This window comes from Phascolarctos cinereus, unplaced genomic scaffold (assembly GCF_003287225.1).
Source record: "Phascolarctos cinereus isolate Bilbo 61053 unplaced genomic scaffold, phaCin_HiC Scaffold_726;HRSCAF=1367, whole genome shotgun sequence".
NCBI lineage: Eukaryota > Metazoa > Chordata > Mammalia > Diprotodontia > Phascolarctidae > Phascolarctos > Phascolarctos cinereus.
This window is the reverse complement of record NW_027556098.1, coordinates 351,311,519-351,331,896: the sequence shown is the minus strand read 5'-3', so window position 1 is coordinate 351,331,896 and position 20,378 is coordinate 351,311,519. Positions and strand designations below refer to the sequence as shown.

At 37.1% G+C, this 20,378-nt stretch overlaps 1 protein-coding gene across 1 annotated transcript; it reads right to left on the bottom strand.

Annotated features, from left to right (window-relative positions):
- Positions 1 to 4,065: 4,065 nt before the first annotated feature.
- On the bottom strand, positions 4,066 to 19,804 carry LOC110195079 (olfactory receptor 52D1-like). The gene is made up of 2 exons (XM_078146208.1): positions 19,642 to 19,804; positions 4,066 to 5,030 (listed from the first exon to the last, which is right to left on the bottom strand). Exons 1-2 carry the CDS (start codon positions 19,802 to 19,804, stop codon positions 4,066 to 4,068), a joined length of 1,128 nt encoding a protein of 375 aa, XP_078002334.1.
- Between the last annotated feature and the right edge of the window lie 574 nt (positions 19,805 to 20,378).

The following is a 20,378-nucleotide window of genomic DNA, read 5'->3' as shown; positions in this document are numbered from 1 at the left end:
GTACGGTCTTACATAAATATGTATGAGTATAGATGTGCATATATGTTTAGGTTTATAGATTGCTATATATATGTATATGTGTGTATACACATACACAGATATCTGTCTATCTATCTATCTAATATGGATATCTGTCTATCTATCTGTCTGTCTGTCTGTCAATCTATATCCATGCTTTATCATAGCTTTCTTTAGGGTGGGGTAGGGTAAAGGAGGGGAAAAATTAAAATAAAAGGTACACAGGAGAGAACAAAAGAAAACCTACAAGGAAACAAAGGAAAGCTGGGCAGCTTTGAAAACAACATGTAGTATTTATTATATAGGTTTTCTTGACGTGGAAATTTATTGTTTTATATTGAATGCTCTGTTATATTCTTCTGTGTCTGTGCCAATTTTTTTCCTTTTCTCATTTTGTATTTAAGTTGAAAATAATAAAAAAAAATTACCAAAAGAAGAAATAGGATAATTTTGTTACTGTCTTATTAAATTTAATACTCACAGGGAAGATCATATTTATTGGCTGGCTGGCTGACTGTCAACTATAAAATGAGGATAATAGTAGCACATATCCCCCAGGATTGTTATGAAGACAAAATGTGATAAAATCTATAAAATGTTTTGAAAACCTTAAAGCATTACATAAAAGATGATGATGATGATGATGATTGGTGCAAGGACGTGTTTGGCCACTAGACCATAAAGTGAGTGAAGGAGAGTAATGTATAATTCCAGAAAAATAGATTGGATTTAGATTGTGAAGGAGTTTGTATATTTGACTCTAAAAATAATACAGAGTCATTTGACATTACTGAGTAGGAGAAAGACGTGATCAGAGCTGTGATGAAGGAATGCCAGTTGGCCACGTGCTAAAGGATGGCAGTTAAATCATTACCATCACCACTGGATCAAAGAATTTCAGAATCTCTTGAAGACAGATCTCCAAGAGATTAGATCTCTTAATGAGAGAAGTCCAATCCATATTTAAACTGGGGACCCCTCTATAACATTTAAAAAAAAATCCAACTTCCATATAAAGACAGTATTTAGTGATTCATTAGCATAATGATAGCAATTTCTCCACATCTTTTACTTCTTCCTCATAATTCTTCAAATCAGTGTGCCATAGTTGTCATCATAGATCAATACAATGTATCTGAAAGAAACCTTACAAATCCTAACCCCTTCCCACCGCCATCATCAAAAATTTTATTTTGTTCATATGTACAAATGGAACCCTGAACCAAGCTTCATATTTCGATGTTGAGAGAACTCAGAAAAAAGAATGGACATTCAAAGCACAAAATTCAATTAGCTATACCGCAAGACTATTTACATCACATATAATAAATGTGTTCATGTAAATTGTGTTCTTCAGAAAGAGTATTCCAACAGGGTAAGTAGTGACATCTTAGTTGGGAAAGGTTCCAAGATGGGGTAGAAGATCAAAAGCTAGTAGAATAATAGGAGAGAGCCAACTCAGAAGGCTGGAGTGGAAGGAAGTTGGAGAGATAAAAAGCAGTATGGGGGAAGACATAGAATGATATGAATTTATATGGAACATGGGCTTCTACAGGACTATTGTCACTGCCCACAGCTGTCCAGATCTAAAAGATATTCATTCCTAATCTCCGGAGAGTAGTTAGGTTTTACCCCCTTCCATATCTCATTTGGATTAGTCTGAAGATTTACTGGTTAGCCCTACATTTCATGATTTTTTTTATTAATTTATTTTGATTTATCAACAATCACTTCCGTAAGCTTTGAGTTTTAAATTTTTCTTTCCCTCTCTCCCTCCTCCCTCCCCAAGATGGCACACAACCTGATATAGGCTATACATATCCATTCCTATTAAACATATTTTCACATTACTGGTGTTGTAAGGAAGACTTAGAAGCAATAGGAGGAACCACCAGAAAGAGAAAACAAAACAAAACAGAAGAGAAAAATAGCAAATAGTATGATTCAAGCTACATTAAAACTCCGTAGTTCTTTCTTTGGATGTGGATAGCATTTTCCTTCATGAGACCTTTGGAGATGTGTTAGATCCTTGCATTGCTGAGAAGGGCTAAGTCTATCACCGTTAGTCATTGCACAATGTTAGCCCTATATTTTATATTCATTCCTTCTCTGCCACTGCTTCCAGATGTCCTTAATCTATTGTTTATCCCTGTTCTTTTAATCCCTTCACAATTGAGATTAGGTGTTCTTCTTATAGGTAGTTGTCATTTTTTCTTTTTAAACCAGGGAGAATTTAATCTATGAATAATAGAAAATACAAGGAAATATTATTCAAAATACCAATTGTATTTAAATGTACGTCTAACGTTTTAAAGGTAGTGTAGTAATCTGTTAACGGTGATTTGGAGACTTCAAGGAGGTTTCATAAAAGAAACAGGCTGTCTATAAATGATGAAAACAATAGGGTTTTAGTGTGGTACATCCACATTAGAAAAAGTTTAAGGCTTAAAGCAATAGCTCTGGCTAGGAGCACAGAAACAGGGACAACATGAGAAGGATACAACTCAGGCAGAAATTGACACCTTCACATAAAGGCCAAGGAAGGAGCATAGCTCAGGAGTTTAATGGCATAAGAAAGCGTTCTGTTTTTTATTGGAAAAGAATCAGGTACTTAGAAGTTGGACTGATTTTTCATCCTTGATATCACAAAAAGAGTGTCAGCCAAAAGATATACAGGTGATCAAGTGTGGGGTAGGGAAATTTTTAGAAGAACAAACAAATATCTAAAGAATAGACACACAGCTACATGAAAAAAATTTAAAAAAACTATGTCATAAAAAATCCCAAAACAAAACAAACAAAAAAATTCCACAGATAGGTAGTACAAATAACATCAGCATTTTACAGATGAGCAAACCTCTGAGTTCAGAGAGGTTTTCCAGGTTCATGTAGATAACAATTTTCAGAGTTATTACTCAGTCAGACTTTCTAAATCCAACACCAGGGGTCTGGACACCATAGCAGGTAACGAGGGCTAAAACATACTGAATACATGACTTAAATCTGTACAACTTCTAAACTGGTGCATGTGTCTGCCTTGTGAGTCCCAGGTTCTCCTAACTTTCAACATCCTCTCTAATTGTGATCAGGTCTAGATCTCAAATTATGAGCTTGTTCCTCTTGATATTCCAGGAATGGAGATTCTTCCCAGCATTTTCTGCACAAGGTCAGTTACATTCAGCTTCTGAGTATAGGCCTTAAGTCAGTTGGTTAATTTCAAAATTCAATTCACAGTATCAGTAAATAAGGAATGGCCATCACCTCCTGCGTGGCCATTGGTCTTATCCAGTCATTGCCATTTGTTTAATCAGTCACTCAAAAAACACTTATTAACCACCTACAGTATGCCAGGCATTAGTCTAAGCTCTGAGGATATAAAGAAAGAAAAAAGACAGTCCCTGCTCTCAAGGCCTCATATGTAAAGTGGGAAAAAACATGAAAATAATTACATACAAATAAGCTATACCCAGGATAAAACTGGAGATATAAAGAGAAGGTACCAGAATTATGGGGGAATCAATGGTTCCCTCTTTCCCTACATCACTGACTCCTTCCTTATTCAGTGGGACACAGTCCAATACATATGTTTCAGATTAACTACGTTCAACGTCTCACCACAGATTTAACCCCACGAGTCACAAAGATAGATTCTTCCTTTACAAATAAAAGAAAGAAACATTGGAAATTTTGACTAGGAAGAATGAATTTTATGTGCCCAAAGTTATTCTAAGATACTGTTTTACAATTAGGAAAGCAAGTCGGAAAAGTAAAGTGCCTCTAGTCCATAGACCACCCAGCTTACAAATGAAAGAATTGAATCTAAGACCTAAGTCTTCTGACACTATAACCTGTGCTGTTTGTGCTAACCAGACTGGGCATCTCTAGAGCTCATGTTCAGTAAAATTTCTTTCTCTTTTTCTGGAGCTATGGCCTCTTGGCACTGGGTGTGGCTTGACATCTTGAGGATGAGCCCACATAATAGATTTGTGTAAGAAGTCCCATGCAGAGAATCTACACTGGGTTCCCCTGAACCATCATACATCTCTTTTAAGAAGACTTCATCAGGTGAAAAAGCCCTAGTACACGCACTCGTATCTCTGAGGTCTTCACCCCATAGATGATGGGGTTCATTGTAGGGGGCACCAGCAGATAAAGGTTGGCCAAGAGGATATGGGCATGATGGGGAACATGGGGACCAAAGCGGTGGGTGAAGAAAGAAAAGAAGGCCAATGTGTAGAAAACTAGGATAACACAAATATGTGTCCCACATGTCCCAAAGGCCTTTGCTCGGGCTTCACGTGAGGACAGTCCCAGCACTGCTCGGAGGATTAGCCCATATGAAATAGCAATGAGGATGAAGTCCATCCCTGTGGTGAGAAAAGCTGCTGTAAGTCCATAGACGCTGTTGAGTGTGATACTGGCACAGGCCAGCTTGGCTATGCCCATGTTCTCACAGTAAGTGTGAGGGATGACATTGGTCCGGCAAAAGGGCAGATGAAGGATAAGGAGAACACCAGGAATGACTACAATCACACTCCGGGACACCAGGGCCAGCCCTAACTTTCCAATGATAGATGTAGTCAGTAGAGAAGTATAGTGGAGTGGTGTACAGATGGCAACGTAGCGGTCATAGGCCATGGCAAGGAGCACAGCTGATTCTGAGAGGAACAAAGCATGAACGAAGAACATTTGAGTAAGGCAGTCTGCAAAAGTGGAGATAGCTGGGCCCCTCCAGAAGATAACAAGCATTTTGGGCACAGTGACTGTACAGAGGATGATATCATTGAGTGCCAACATGGCTAAGAAGAGGTACATGGGCTTATGGAGGTTTCGGTCCCCAGCTACCACCACCATCACCAGAGTATTGCCCACCAGTGCCAGAAGGTACATAAGGACAAAGGGGATGGAGATCCATACATGTGCTGCTTCTAACCCTGGGATACCAGTCAGCAGGAAGGTCATAGGGCGAGTAGAGGTGTGGTTGGGTGCTAGAAGAGCAAAAGAACCAAATTCTGTGATATAAAGTAGAGAAAACACAGAAAAGGTAAGTGAGAAGAGGAATAACAACCAATATCTCGGAGTAGGAAAGGAACACAGGGGTCATCTAGATATTCTCTCATGAGCTGGGATTCCCTTGACTGCACAGCAACAAAGTGGTGGTCAAACCTCTGCTAGCTTGAAAGCCTCCTGGGATCCCACTACTTCCCTAGGTAGCCAATTCTACCTTTAAGAAACAATTAGTTTTAGGATTTTCCCCTACTAGCCTTGAGCCTAAATCTGGCTTTGAAACTTCTTCTACCCACAATTTCTAGATTTACCCTCTGGGACCAAACAGACAAAGTTTAGTCACTCTTCCATATATCAATCCTTTTAATACTTGGATATCATGTGCCTAAGAAAAGTTAGAAAATAATAAGATGCCCAAGATAATTAAGAAAATTGTAAGATAACCTAGCTATACTCCTAATTGACCTAATTGTTATCATGGAATTATAGCAAGAAAACTAGGTCTGGAGTCAGAGGATTTTGATTCACATTTTGCTTTTTAAACTTTTATCCTGCATGATATAGGGAAGTCATTTAACCTCCCTGGGCCTGAGTGATATCATCTGTAAAATGCTAAGAAGTGGGGAGGTGGGGCAGGGAGAATCAGTGGACTAGATCAGATGCAGATTTTCTTAAATACTTTTGTCTCATGGACCCCTTTTGAATTCTGGTAAAAACTATTGACTTTTTAGAATAATTTTTGAAGTAAATAAAATGAAATGTGTAAGATTGCACAGGAAAGCAGTTATATTAAAATGGGTAATAAAATAGAGGGGAAAATGTCACAATCACCAAGTTAAATACCCTTGATCTAGATGGCCTTTGAAATTCCTTCCACCTCTCGATCTATGATGATAAGATATTAAATAATTATAAATTACATGCCAGGTATTGAAAGAACTTCCTGATGAAATTGCTAAACCATCATATATTATAACCAGGTGTTATTTATACCAACAATGCAGGACTGGTTCAATATTATGAAAACTATCAGCGTAATTAACCATATCAATAACAAAACCAACAGATATCATATGATTATCTCAATAGATGCAGAAGAAAGTTTTGACAAAAAAAGAGCACTCATTCCTCTTAAAAACACTAGAAAGCATAGAATAAATGGAGCTTTCCTTAAAATGATTAGTATCTATCTAAAACCATCAGCAAGCATTATCTGTTATAGAGATAAGTTAGAAGCCTTCCTAATATGGTCAATGATAAAGCAAGGTTGCTCATTATCACCATTATTATTCAATATTACTAGAAATGCCAGTTATAGCAATAAGAGAAGGAAAATAAATTGAAGGAGTTAGAATAGGCAATGAGGAAACAAAACTATCACTTTTTGCAGATGATATGATGTTACATTTGGAGAATCCTAGAAAATCTACTTTAAAAAGCTAGTTGAAATAATTAACAACTTCAGCAGAGTTGCAGTATGTAAAATAAAAGTATAAATTTCTTGTCCTCCTCTTGGATATAGGTCAGAAAGTGGCCAGGACAAAGGTATGAATGCAGTTTTTAATCTAGAGTTGAGTCATTGTCTTGCTGGCCTCTTCATAGGCAATTGAACTGAATAGCTCATATTCAATTCTCAGATACTTTCTAAGGTGGGAAGGGGGTGAGGGGCCACATCTTTTTTTTTTTAATTTGAAGACTTTCCCCTTTGCATTTCCTTTCTGACCTTAGAATTTTGCTGAAGTTACTAGGAAGCAACTTTTACATACGATATTTAATAGGAATAAATGTAACATATCACACTTGGGTTTTAAACATAACATTAAAAAAAAGAAGCTGGTCTAGATTTATTTCAAAAAGATCTTAGAGTTTTATAGATCTGTAAGCTAAAAATGAGGCAGTAGTTCAAAACGGTGTCTGAAAAAATCTTAGGCCCTATTAAGAGACCCATGGTTACAAAGAATATGATTACTTTCTTGTATTCTCTTCTCTGAAGATTACATCTGCAATCTTGTAGTTGGTCTAGGTAATACATTTGAGGAAGGAAATCAACTGATAAACTGAACGGTTGACCAGATGAGAGCATTCAGGATGGTAACAAGAGTAAAGATCATTCCAGCAGAGAAGAGAACAACAACAACAACAACTAGCATTTATATGTCATTTTAAAGTTTACAAAGAACTTTATAAATAATATCTCATGTTATCTTTATAACAGCCCTGAGTGTCATGCATTATTATTATAATCTCCATTTTACAGGTGAGGAAACTGAAACAGACAGAGGTTAAAACAGAGGTGATGATAATAGTCAGGAGAAGAAAAAACTTATTATGGGATAGTCTGTAAGTCTTTGAAGGCTTGTCATATACAAAAGAAATTAAGTTTTCTCAGAGTGAAGAATAAAAGTTGCAGAAAGGCAATTTAGGCTAGATGTTACAACATACTTTGTAAAAATTGCAGCTATTCAAAAGTAGAATGGGTTGCCTCAGAAGGTTGTAGGGCCTGTTCTCGTGATCTTTGAAAATTTGAGTAGAGTAATTAATAAAAGCATATTTTGGTTGAAAGCAATACTATTCCATGCTTAGTCTGATAATTGACTACTAATGCTGTTAATAATTATTAGGTCCATGGTGAAGCCAAACTGTTGGCCTGTGGAGCTTTAAGGATCATTAAATTGTCCTATCCATCATCCTATATTTAATTCAACCCTCAGAGATAGGAACTGGATGTGTGCTTTCATGGGTAAACTCTCATTGAGGAAATTCCCTTTGTTAAGACAGGGCTTCACTTTCTTTGCAACTTATGATTTTATGGAATTGCCTAGGGCAGCGGAGTCAAACTCAATTTAAAATAGAAATGGGGCAACTAATCCATACATAATTATGGATTACATAATGACTTAGTTTTAAAATGGAATATTATCTCCATTTTATTTATTTCCCAAATATACATTTGTCTGGTTCAGGCTGCTCTCAGGAGCTGTGGGTAACATGTTTGACACCTATCTCTGACTTGCACTCAGAGGTACAATGACGTCCTATTTGTTACAGAACCGGTAAGTCTCAGAGGCAGGCCTTAAAAACCCAGGTCTTCTTGGCTTCTCCATTCACTGCAATATGCTCCCTCTAATAACTGAAAACCTATATCCATAAATGTGTCCATAGAAGAAGATTTCCCTAGTTTCTATTACCTTAGTGCCCTACCCTCATATTCCAGAAGTATTATTGATACATTAGGAATGATTCAACAAAAATTATTAAACAACTCCTATGTGTATAACATTTTTTTTCTTCTCTCGAGATGGAAATCAAAAAACCAGAAGGAAGAAAATAATTGATCTGATCAGCTTAAGGTAGCCTAGAGTTTGGGGTATTGATAGGGGTTACCCCTATTTCTAGTTACTCTCAAAAGTACAGTTAAAAGATAAGAAAATACCTTTTAATTGCATTGTTTTCCCAACCACTTAGCAAAGGAATTGGTGAGGCACAAAATCTCTTCTTATTTTCAGGATCTGAGATACTCCAAGTACAGTGGTATAAGGGTCAAGCTTTGCTGGTGAAACAACTATGAGTAAGTAAGAGAGATGCATGTTGTATATATGTGTGTGTACATGCATATTTTATACACACAGCGTAGAAAATCACGTGTGGTGTCAGAGAGTCACCTGGGAATCATAGCAGATGAGTTTCTGAGTCTGTCTATCTCCCTTGTCAATTTATACAATGCTTCGTGTGTGTGTGTGTGTGTGTCTGTGTGTGTGTGTGTGCGTGTATGTGTGTGTGTAACGGTTGCCATCTCTAGGGCAAGGGAGGAGTAGGGAAGAAAAAAAGGAAAAAATAAATTTACATGATAGTTTTTGTTGTATATTTAAAGGAATAGCAAGTTGTGCATAGTGGATTTGCAGTTTCATGTGCAATCATCTTTTTTAATGTACTATGTTATGGAAATTCCATAAATTAAAAACAAAATAAATTATAAAAAGGATTGTGATGAGGATGAAAATAAGATAACTTTGATAAAGTATATTGTAATTCTTCAAGAACTATTTAAATGAAATCATCATTATAAAGGGATATCTTCTGAGGAGGATATTGAGAGAGGAGACTGGTTGAATAGGGGAAGGTCCCGGGCGAAAAATCCTACAATTTCAGATGGAATGAAGATGACTGATGGAACAAATCTGATACTGATAGAACAAAGAATACCTTGGCCTTGGGTGAATTAATGTATCCTCGCTATCTTATTAGTTACTTGATTCACAGAGTGGGAAAGGAAGGATGGGGCTGAGAAAATATTATCAAGCACACAGACTTTTCTGGCCCAGCAAAAGAGATTCATCATAGCCAAATACCTTCAGACATCTCCTTGAGGCTTGACCAACATGGGACAGAGACACATAAAGAGTTACTTTGTCCAACGTCTCTAGGCCACTGGACCTGGCATCAGCCAGGTTCTGACATCTGACCACACGAATGGGACCCAGTGAGGAAGGGACAGCTCTATACCCCTTGCCAGCAGGAAGCAGTTTCAGAAGCTGAGACCTTCACCCCTTATCCCAAAATAATTTGGGTCCCATTTGTTTGAGGGGGAATGATGAGGTACTGGCCCAAGCAGAGACCTTTGCCCCTTACTCCAAAAAGAATCTGGGTCCCATTTGTCTTCCGGCCCTAAGGCTTGGACTCTCTTTGGATTCTCTTACTTGATTAAAGAACTCTGTAGTAGTCACCTGAGGCTATGATCCTATCAACTGGCTTTTCATTATGGCCTATGCCCAATCTCCCAATTCTCTGTTAGCCTTAACCTAGCCTAGCCCTCCATTGTCTTACCTCCACATGGTCCTGGCCAATTTCTTCTTCTTCTTTTTTTTTTTTTTGGTAATTTTGTTTTGAATGCACAGTGTAGAATTTATTTTATAGGCTTTTTTAAAATTAAATATAAATTTATTTATTTTTAGTTTTCAATATTCACTTCCACAAGTTTCTGAGTTCCAAATTTCTCACCCCTCCCCCCACTCCAAGATGGCATGCATTCTGAATACCCCTTCCCCTGGTCTGCCTTCTCTCTCTCCCTCCCCCTTCTCTTATCCCCTTCCCCTTCTATTTTCCTGTAGAGCAGGATAGATTTCTGTACCCCATTTCCTGTATTTCTTATTTCCCAGTTGCATGTGAAAACATTTTTTTAAAACATGTTTTTAAAACTTTGAGTTCCAAATTTTCTCCTTCCTCCCTCCCCACCCACCCTCATTGAAAAGGCAAGCAACTCAATATAGGTTGTACATGTGCAGTTATGCAAAACACTTCCTTAGTAGACATGTTGTGAAAAACTAACTCTATTTCCCTTAATCCTATCCTGCCCTCCCATTTATTCTATTCTTTCTTTTGACCCTGTCCCTCCTCAGAAGTATTTGCTTCTGATTACCCTCTTTCCTAATCTGCCCTCCTCTCTATCACCCCCTGCTCTCTTGTCCCCTTCTCCCCTATTTTCCTGTAGGGTAAGACAGATTTCCATACCCAATTGAATGTGTATGTTATTCTCTCCTTAAGCCAAATCCTATGAGAATAAGATTGCCTCATTCCCTCTCACCTTCCCCTGTTTCCCCTCCACTGTGAGAGACTTTTCTTTTTTTTTTGTGAGATAATTTACCCCATTCTACCTCTCCCTTTCTTCTCCGAGTATCATCCTCTCTCATCCCTTAATTTTATTCTCCAGATATGACCCCTTAATCTTCAACTCACCCTGTGCCCTCTATCTATCTATATATACATACATACAATTTTTTTCCTTCAACTACCCTAATACTGACAAAGTTCTCATGAGTTACAAATATCATCTTTCCATGCAGGAATGTAAACAGTTCAATCTTAATAAGTCTCTTATGATTTCTCTTTCCTGTTTACCTCTTCATGTTCCACTGGAGTCCTGTATTTGAAAGTCAAATTTTCTGTTTAGCTCTGGTCTTTTCATCAGGAATGCTTGAAAGTCCTCTATTTCACTGAATGACCATTTTTTCCCCTGAAGGATTATACTCAGTTTTGCTGGGTAGGTGATTCTTGGTTGTAATCCTATCTCCTTTGCCCTCCGGAATATTATATTCCATGCCCTGCGGTCCTTTAATGTAGAAGCTGCTAAATCTTGTGTTATCCTGATTGTGTTTCCACAGTACTTGAATTGTTTCCTTCTGGCAGCTTGTAATATTTTCTCCTTGACCTGGGAACTCTGGAATTTGGCTACAATATTCCTAGGAGTTTTCCTTTGGGGATCTCTTTCAGGAGGAGATCTGTGGATTCTTTCAATTTCTATTTTGCCCTCTGGTTCTAAATATCAGGGCAGTTTTCCTTGATAATTTCTTGAAAGATGATGTCTAGGCTCTTTTTTTGATCATGGCTTTCAGATAGTCCAATAATTTTTAAATTCTCTCTCCTGGATCTATTTTCCAGGTCAGTTGTTTTTCCAATGAGATATTTCACATTGTTTTCTAATTTTTCATTCTTTTGGATTTGTTTTACAGTGTCTTGATTTCTCATAAAGTCACTGCTTCCAATTGCTCTATTCTAATTTTTAAGGAAGTATTTTCTTCAGTAATCTTTTGGACTTCCTTTTCCATTTGGCCAATTTTCTTTTTAGGGCATTTTCTCCTCATTGGCTTTTGGACCTCTTTTGCCATTTGGGTTAGGCTGTTTTTAAGGTGTTATTTTCTTCAGTATTTTTGGGTCTCCTTTAGCAAGCTGTTGACTTGTTTTCATGATTTTCTTGCATCACTCTCATTTCTCTTCCCAGTTTTTCCTCTACTTCCCTTACTTGCTTCTCAAAATCCCTTTTGAGCTCTTCCAAGGCCTGGGACTGATTCATATTTTTCTTGGAGCTTTGGATGTAGGAGCTTTGATTTGTTGTTTCTTCTTCTGGTTGTATATTTTGATCTTCTTTTCACCAAAGTAAGATAATATAGCTGACTCTTTTTGTGCTGCTGCTCATGATCCCAGCCAATTACTTGAGTTTTAAACTCCTTGTTAAGGTAAGAGTCTGCTTCCAATGTGGAGAGTGTACTGTCCCAAGCTTCAGGGGTTTGTATAGCTGTTTTCAGAGATACTTGTAGGGACCTGTAAATTGTCAGTTCTTCCAAGGTGGTATGATAAGGGGAGAGGTGTTTACTCCTGTCCTGGCCTGTGACCACAAGTATTCCTTTTGGTCCTGTAACTTTGAGGAGAGGTTTCTCTCCACAGCCACTACAAGCTCCACCATGCCAGTGCTCCTCCTCACCCCAGCACTGACGCCCAGAACTGTGACCCAGATCCATACACAGGCAAAGCAAGAGATTCCTGCCTCAGTACTGGGAAATAGATCCCTGCAGTCCCTCTCTGATCAGCCACTGGATTCCCCCTCAGTCTGTGGGCCAGAAGCTCGGGAAGCAGCTGCCCCCCCCCCCGGCCAGGCTCTTGGGGAATGGAGCTGAGACCTCACCTTCCTCTCTGACCACCAACAGAAACAGACTTTTCCCACTGACCTTCTAAGTTGTCTTTGGCATTTGTGAATTGAGGAGTCTGGAAACCTCACAGCTGCCCGAGATTCAGTCCTCTGAGGCCTGCTCCAGGTTTACTGTGGCCTGTGCCAGCAATATGCCTTTCTGATCAATCATCCAGGTTGTCTTGGGCTGGAAATTTGTTTCACTCTGTCTTTTTGTGGGTTCTGCTACTTCAGAATTTGTTTAGAGCCATTTTTTATGAGTATTTGGAAGGGTTTGGGGGAGAGCTCAGGGAAGTCACTGCTTTCACTCTACCATCTTGGCTCCACCTATCGGCCCTGGCCACTTTCCACCCTTAATCTTATCTAGACTCTATTCTCCCTTGACCAAGTGGTCCAAGTCCCTGGCATTCTGTTCACTCTGGCATACTGGCCACACTCCCATCAACATCCTCCCTAGATCCCTCCCACAATCTTTCTGTATATAAGGTCCATCTTGTCTGCATTTAGGTGCTGAGATTTTTATATCTAGCCAATAGCTCACAAATGTTCAGATTCCTTAAGAGTCTGGCCAATATGGTGGAAGTTTAATAAACTTTGTGTTTGGCTGAAAAAAAAAGTTACTTTGGGAGAAACAATTGGGAGGCACCATCTTGTAATTTTGTTCTGTTTTCCTGTGGGAGAAAATAGCTTGAATACAAATAGAGAATCACCTGAAGAACTTTTGAACATGCAAACCCACAGTCCTAACACATCCAGGGTACTACATATGATAGTGGTGTTTAACAACCGTCTTTACAGAGAAAAGAATAAATTTAAAAAAGGTGTTTTAAAGTTTAACCTGAATTATTCACATTTTCTCCATTACCCTTTTATGTCTAGATTATCAACAAAATAATAAATTGAACCCTGATTTGTAGCGTTTGCAAATTTTTAAAAATTTAACAATCAGCACCGTGGAAACTGAAACTAGCAGGCTCCAGCAAACTTTGGAAGGTGTCTTTCCAGAGCAGTCATTTAAGCTTAACACCAGCAAAATGATTTGTTCATATTTGCTTACATTAGTTTACATATCTTTCAGGTGGCCCTGTTGTCAGGAAAAAAAAAATCTGGGAAACTGGGAGATGGCTGATCTGGGTCCTTCCTCAAAAAGAAACCTCCAGGAAGAACTCACCAGTAGAAAAAGGGTTATGAAGAATCAGGGGGGAGGCCTGCTGGGAAGAATTGATTCCTATGATGGTTAAGATGTATCTGGAGTCAAGGGAAGCATCCAGTCTGTTTTTAGGGACTGGTGAAGTGTAGACTGGTAGCAATGTTTGAGGAAATAATGAAGATACACTTTGTGGAAGGTTCTCTGGAATTTAACTGTAGAAGCTAAAATACAAAGGCAAAACAAAAGACATTGAGAAACTTACTTTCTATTCCCTCCATTTGAAAGTTCCATCAATGTCAAACTTTGATAAATTAGGTTTTTTTTAATTAGAAGGATCCTCAGTGCCAATCTAAGTGAGTGGCATCAAACTCACATAGAAATAGGGTGAATACACTGATCATAAGGATCCTTGACTCTAGATTCATCTTAGGTAGTAATAGTGAAAATGGACATCTTTCCTTAAACTTGATTTTACTGGACAGAACTCCAACTATTCTTCATTACATATAATGTTTTCTCATGGTTTTAGAGATACATAACTTACCATATTAAGGACAGGTAGGTGGACGAGTGGATAGAGTACTGGCCCTAGAACCTGGAGGACCTGAGTTCAAATGTGAACTTAGACACAATAGCTGTGTGACCCTGGGCAAATCACTCAACCCTGTTTGCCTCACCTTCTTCACTTGTAAAATGAATTGAAGAAGAAAATGGCAAACTACTCCAGTAACTGCCAAGAAAACCCCAGATGGAGTCACAAAAAGTCAGATGTGACTGCCATGAGAGAAAACAACAAATTGGACCCCACTCAAGACAACAATTTACCATATTAATAAACGGTATTTATTCCTATATTTTGTAGTATTTTAATATAAAAAGTATTAGATTCTACTTTTTCACTGTCTATTGACATAATCACATTATTTTAAAAGTGGTTATTAATGTGCTTTTATGTTTTTATTTCTGATGTTGAACCAATCCTCTGTTACTGATACTAATAAAAACTAGAGAGAATATAACTGTTTTAGAACATTTGCTGTTGTAGGTTATTTGCTAATACTTTGCTTAATATATTTACATCCAGATTAATTCAGAATATTAATCTATGGATTTCTTTCTAAGCTTTATTTCTCCTTATTTTACATAATAAGACCAAATTGGTGTCATAGAAAGAGTCTGGACTGTTCCCCTCCTTACTTTCATTTTTTTTCCCCAAAAAGTTTATATAATATTGGAATTACCTTTTCTTTGAATGTTTTCAGTAACTCACTTATAAATCTGGTCTAGGGGTTTGTTTTTCTCTCTGTGTATTCTTTTATGTTTTCTTCAATTTATTTCTATGATGATGTTTATATGAATTGCTTTGATTTTGATATTGTGTTATTTAAGTAATGTTTCTTTCTGTTAATTTTGGTATTTTATTTTTTCTAAGAATTTATTATTTCATCTAATTTATCAGTTTTGGGCAGATGATAGAGAAAAATAGCTTGTGATGTTTTCCTTTAATTCATTTTTAATTCTTGTGAATTCTAGTTTTGCATTTTTTTTCAAATTTCTGTATTAGTTATATTGAGAAAGAAAATAGACAAAAAACTCAAGAAAAATAAAGTTTAAAAAAGTATGCTTTAATCTGTATTCAGACACCATCGCATTTGATCATTGTATTGCTGAGAATAGCTAAGTCATTCACAGCTGATCATCTTACAACATAGCTTTTACTCTGTATATAGTACATGTCACTTTGCATCATCCCATGCAAGTCTTTCCAGGTTTTTTTTCTTTTTCTTTTTTTAAAAATTTATTTATTTATTTATTTTTTGTTTTCAGCATTGACTTTTATAAGTTTTTGACTTCCAAATTTTCGCCCCTCCTTCTCTGCCCCCGCAAGACAACATGCAATCTGATACAGCTATACATGTACATTCATATTAAACATATTTGTACTTTAGTCATGTTGTGAAAGAAGAATCAGAACAAAAGGACAAAACCACGAGAAAGAAAAAGGAGAGAGAGAGAGAGAGAGAGAGAGAGAGAGAGAGAGAGAGAGAGAGAGAGAGATAATAGTATGCTTTCATTTGCATTCAGACTCCATAGTTTTTCTCTGGATGTAGATAGCACTTTCCATCATGAGTCCTTTGGAATTGTCTTATGTCATTGCATTGCTGAGAAGAGCTAAGTCTATCAAAGTTTGTCATTGCATAATGTTGCTGTTACTGTGTACAATGTTCTCCTGGTTTTTCTCACTTCACTCAATATCCGTTCATGTAAGCCTTTCCAGGTTTTTCTGAAATCTGCCTGCTCATCATTTCTTTTTTTTTAAAGTATTTTTTAAACTTTATTAGTTTATTTTGATTTATCAGCAATCACTTCCATATGCTTTCGAGTTTAAAATTTTTCTCCTCCTTCCTCCCCACCACCCTCCCCAAGATGGCACACAATCTGATATAGGCTACACATTTACATTCCTATTAAACATATTTTCACATTAATGAAGTTGTAAGTAAAAATTAAAACCAATAGGAGGAACCATCAGAAAGATTTCTGTTTTTTTTTCTAAGAGCATCCTGCACATCATTTCTTATAGCACAATAATAATCCATTGTAATCACATACCATAATTTGTCCAGGTATTCCTCAACTGATGAGCATTCCTTCAAATTCCAATTCTTCATCACCAGAAAAGAGATGCTATAAATATTTTGTACGTATAGATCCTTTTCCTTTTTTTAATCTCTTTTTGAATATAGACCTAGTAGTCGTATTGATAGATCAAAGGTTATGCATGATTGGGCATAGTTCCAAATTGCTCTACAGAATTGGTTGATTCAGGCAACAACTCCACCAACAATGCGTTAATGTCTCATTTGTCCCACATCTACTCCAACACTGATCATTTTCCTTTTTTATCATATTAGCCAATCTAATAGGTATGAGATAGAACCTCAGAATTGTTTTAATTTGCATTTTTCCAGTCAATAGTGGTTTAGAACATTTTTTTCATATGGCTATAGAGAGCTTTAATCTTCGTCTGAAAACTGCTTTTATCCCTTTATCATTCATCAATTGGGGAATGGCTCTTATTTTTATATATTTGACTCAGTTCTCTATATGTTCTATATATTTCATGACTTTGAACTCTTTGTTAAAGTGGGCTCTGCTTCCAGGGTGGGGCATGCTCTGACCCAAGCTTTAGGGTTTTTGTGCAGCTGTTTTCAGAGATACTTCTAGGGACCTGTAAGTTTTCAATTCTTCAAAGGTGATATGATCTAAGGAGAGGTGTTTACTACTCTCCTGGCTTATGCCCTGGTCTGTGAGTGACCACAAGCACTGTTTTCTGCCCTGGAACTCTGAGGAGGCTCCCTGCTGCATTGTGGCCCACAAGCTGTCATGTGCTAGTGCTCCTCCTTGCTCTGGGACTGCCACCCAGGACTGTGACTCCAGTCTGACTATGGACAAGGCAACAGAGTCCTGCCCGTAATTGCAGCAAGAGACCTCTGTGATCTCCTTTTGATCAATTGTTCGACCCCTTACTGTCTGTGGGCCAAGAACTTTAGAAGTAGCAGCTGCCACTGCTAATTTAGTGGCCCTGATCTGTGCTTACGTGGCTTTTGCTAGACAGGGCTCCACTGTCACCCTGGTGTGACATACCTTCCATGTTGACCTTCTAAGCTGCTGTTGGCTGGAAAATTATTTCACTCTGTCCTTTTATGGGTTCTGCCACCCCAGGAATTGTTTTTGAAATTATTCAAAGGTGTTCAGAAAGTTTTTGTGGACAGTTCAAGTGAGTCTCTGTCTTTTCTCTGCCATCTTGGCTCTGCCTCCTAGTTTTGCATTTTTAAGAACAGTTTGGTTTCATAACTTTTGGAAAAAAAATAGACTAAACTTATCTTTATTTATGTTATTATTTTAAATACCAGTTCATACTTTTGTTTATCAATTTAATGGCTTTTTCTGCTTTCAACTTGATTAATCTTTTATTTGTTTTCAGGATTTGTTGTTTGGGAAAATTGATTTATTGCTTTTTCTAGGATTATTTTTTATATTGCATATCCAGTTCATTGCTTTTGTTAATAAATGTGCATAAAAGTATAAATTTTGCCAAAGAGATTGCATTAGCTATAACCCATCTATAACCCATATTATCTCATTGTTGTAATTTTTATGATAAGAATTCTATTTCTTTATGAAGTTTTTTGATTCACTAATTACATACTTTTTTCTTTTCCTTCAAAGTTCTTTCTTTGAATGTAATTTTACTGCACTATGATAAATGAAACTTACGTTTAGTATTTCTATTTTTCTGCATGTTCAATGAGCTCTTTATTCACAGATACTTGATAAAATTTTATAAAAGTTTCATATGCACTAGAAAAAAAATGTTGATTTTCTTATGTTCCTATTCAGTAATTACCTGAGAATTATATTCTCTGATTTTCTTATTTTTCTAAAGTTCTTATGAAGTCCTTAAATGTTTTATTCTTTATATTTTGTTAGATTTATTCAGTACCAAAATAATACATTTAGTTCCCTATTATGTTTTTACTGAAAATTTATCTCTACATTTCAATTATTTATGCATGTATATATTTACATAAATATTATTCACATTGATTCATTACCTATGATGCCTTTAAATATAATGTACTTACCCCTCTTATCTCATCATATGTATATAATCTTTAATACTACAGTCTTTTTCTCTTCTTTGTATATGAATATGCTTGTGTTTATTGGTATTGTAAAGTTCAAAACAGCAAAAAAATTAAAGGAAGATAAAGAAAGGAAGGAATGTTGCCGAAGTAAGCTTCTATAGGTGATACAGGATATGGGATCAAGGTGCGAATAGAGGATTTCTTCTCAGTAATGAGAAAGGATAATTTCATCAGAGATTGAAAGGAAGGACTGTTTGGGTAAATATTGGTCTAGGTGCTCTTTACAACTATATAATTGTGTGATGCTGAGGAAATAACCTTTGAGTTGGGTTTTAAAGAAGGGGCAGCTAATTAGTAAGTTAAGAATTCCTATAATCCCCATCAGATCTTATTTCCATGTTATATACTCCATTGAAGTTTATCTCACAAACATTAATCAATTTGGTTGAGTGAAGGGATGGATAATTAATCCATGTGATTAATGCTCTATGAATATGGACTATGAACAGATATCTGTGATGAAGACAGAAAAGAATACAAGGAATTTAAGACATTGTCCCTATCAAAGGTAGCTTACATGCTAATGGGGCATATGAAATATTTTACACAAAATACTACATTCAGGAAAAATTGGGAAAAAATAGGAGAGAGACATAAGAAATTGTGGTTTTATGTATGCATTGGTTTTTTTATATTTGTTGGTGATTTTTAAGTCAAAAATTAAAAAGAAACAATTAAAATACAATAAAGTTCTCTAGAAATTTAGAAGAGGTAAACATTTTTTCAATATTCTGTTTGGGATATTTATTAAGTTTTGCCCTCTGGCCCTAGGACACTTTACCCTAATGTAGCTTTATCCAGAACTGTCGGTTCTGAGGTATCAAGATCAGACACATTCCTGATGCTTACAAAATCAGTCCAGTTTATTGCTCCCCAAACTGGTATAACTCCTACAGTCAATTTAAGATAGACACATCTCTACATTGTCTTTCACAATGCTTGAAGCATAGTTCTCCATCTTTGCCATAACATCCTGGCTTCAAATCACATGTTCTTGTTAATCACCTGTAACAGTCCTTGTTACTTCAGGAGGGCTGCCTGGGTCATACTCAACTGCACCTGCAGTCTTCGGGCGTCCCCGGAAAACAAAGGAGTGGAGTCAAAAGAGAGGTGTAGTTTCAAAAGGCTTATTCAGCCATTCTCTCAAGCGGGAAAACAACTCAGCAGCTACCCCACTCGCTGCTGCTACTGCTGCTATTACTCTACTACTACCCTGGTCCTGCCTTCAGCGTTTTATATCTTTTACTCATGGGAACATACCCCAATGTAACAGTGAATAAAGCAACAAGGTTTACGTATCTTTACCAGTACGCAACACCAAACATCTTTCCCATGCGAATAACAATCAAAGTATCCACATTTCTTTGCAACATTGTCCTGACTGTGTCCTTCTCCCATGCTGTTCCGTAAAACACCATGTACTTTTCGTTCCCGGAATGTTCCCAATACTTGATACATGAACTAGCAATACTTGATACATAAGTTAGCAATACGGATATCTCTTTGTGCCGAGAGCTGACTGTGCTTGAGCTAGCAACATTGTGTTATAGTTTGAGCTTGCCTAGTATCAGAGTTCTGCTGATTGGGGAATGCAAGGTCCATGGACGGAGAACCGAGCCAGGATATTCTGCACATGTACTAACACCCGAGAGGGGCCTTCGCCCATCAGTGAAGTCTCATGAACAGCCTGTGGTCCTCAACGTCCTACCGGTCCCCACAAACACCTTAACACATAATTTGGAGCGACTATAGATCAAGCATATGTGTGTGTGTGGTGTGTGTGTGTGTGTGTGTGTGTGTGTGTGTGTATGTGTGTACATATGTATGTATATAAATGTATGACAATGTGTCTAGTTTTATTAGATATATGCCCTGACCAAAGACCACACAGTGGCTTTTACAACCACTTCTGACTCCCCTCCAACCCTGGGCAATGGTATTCCTGCATTACAACAAAAAAACTTACTCCCAATCCTGGAGAAAGTTTGCATTTAAGAGTGGTGAGTGTGTCATCAAAGATGAAACATTTCCT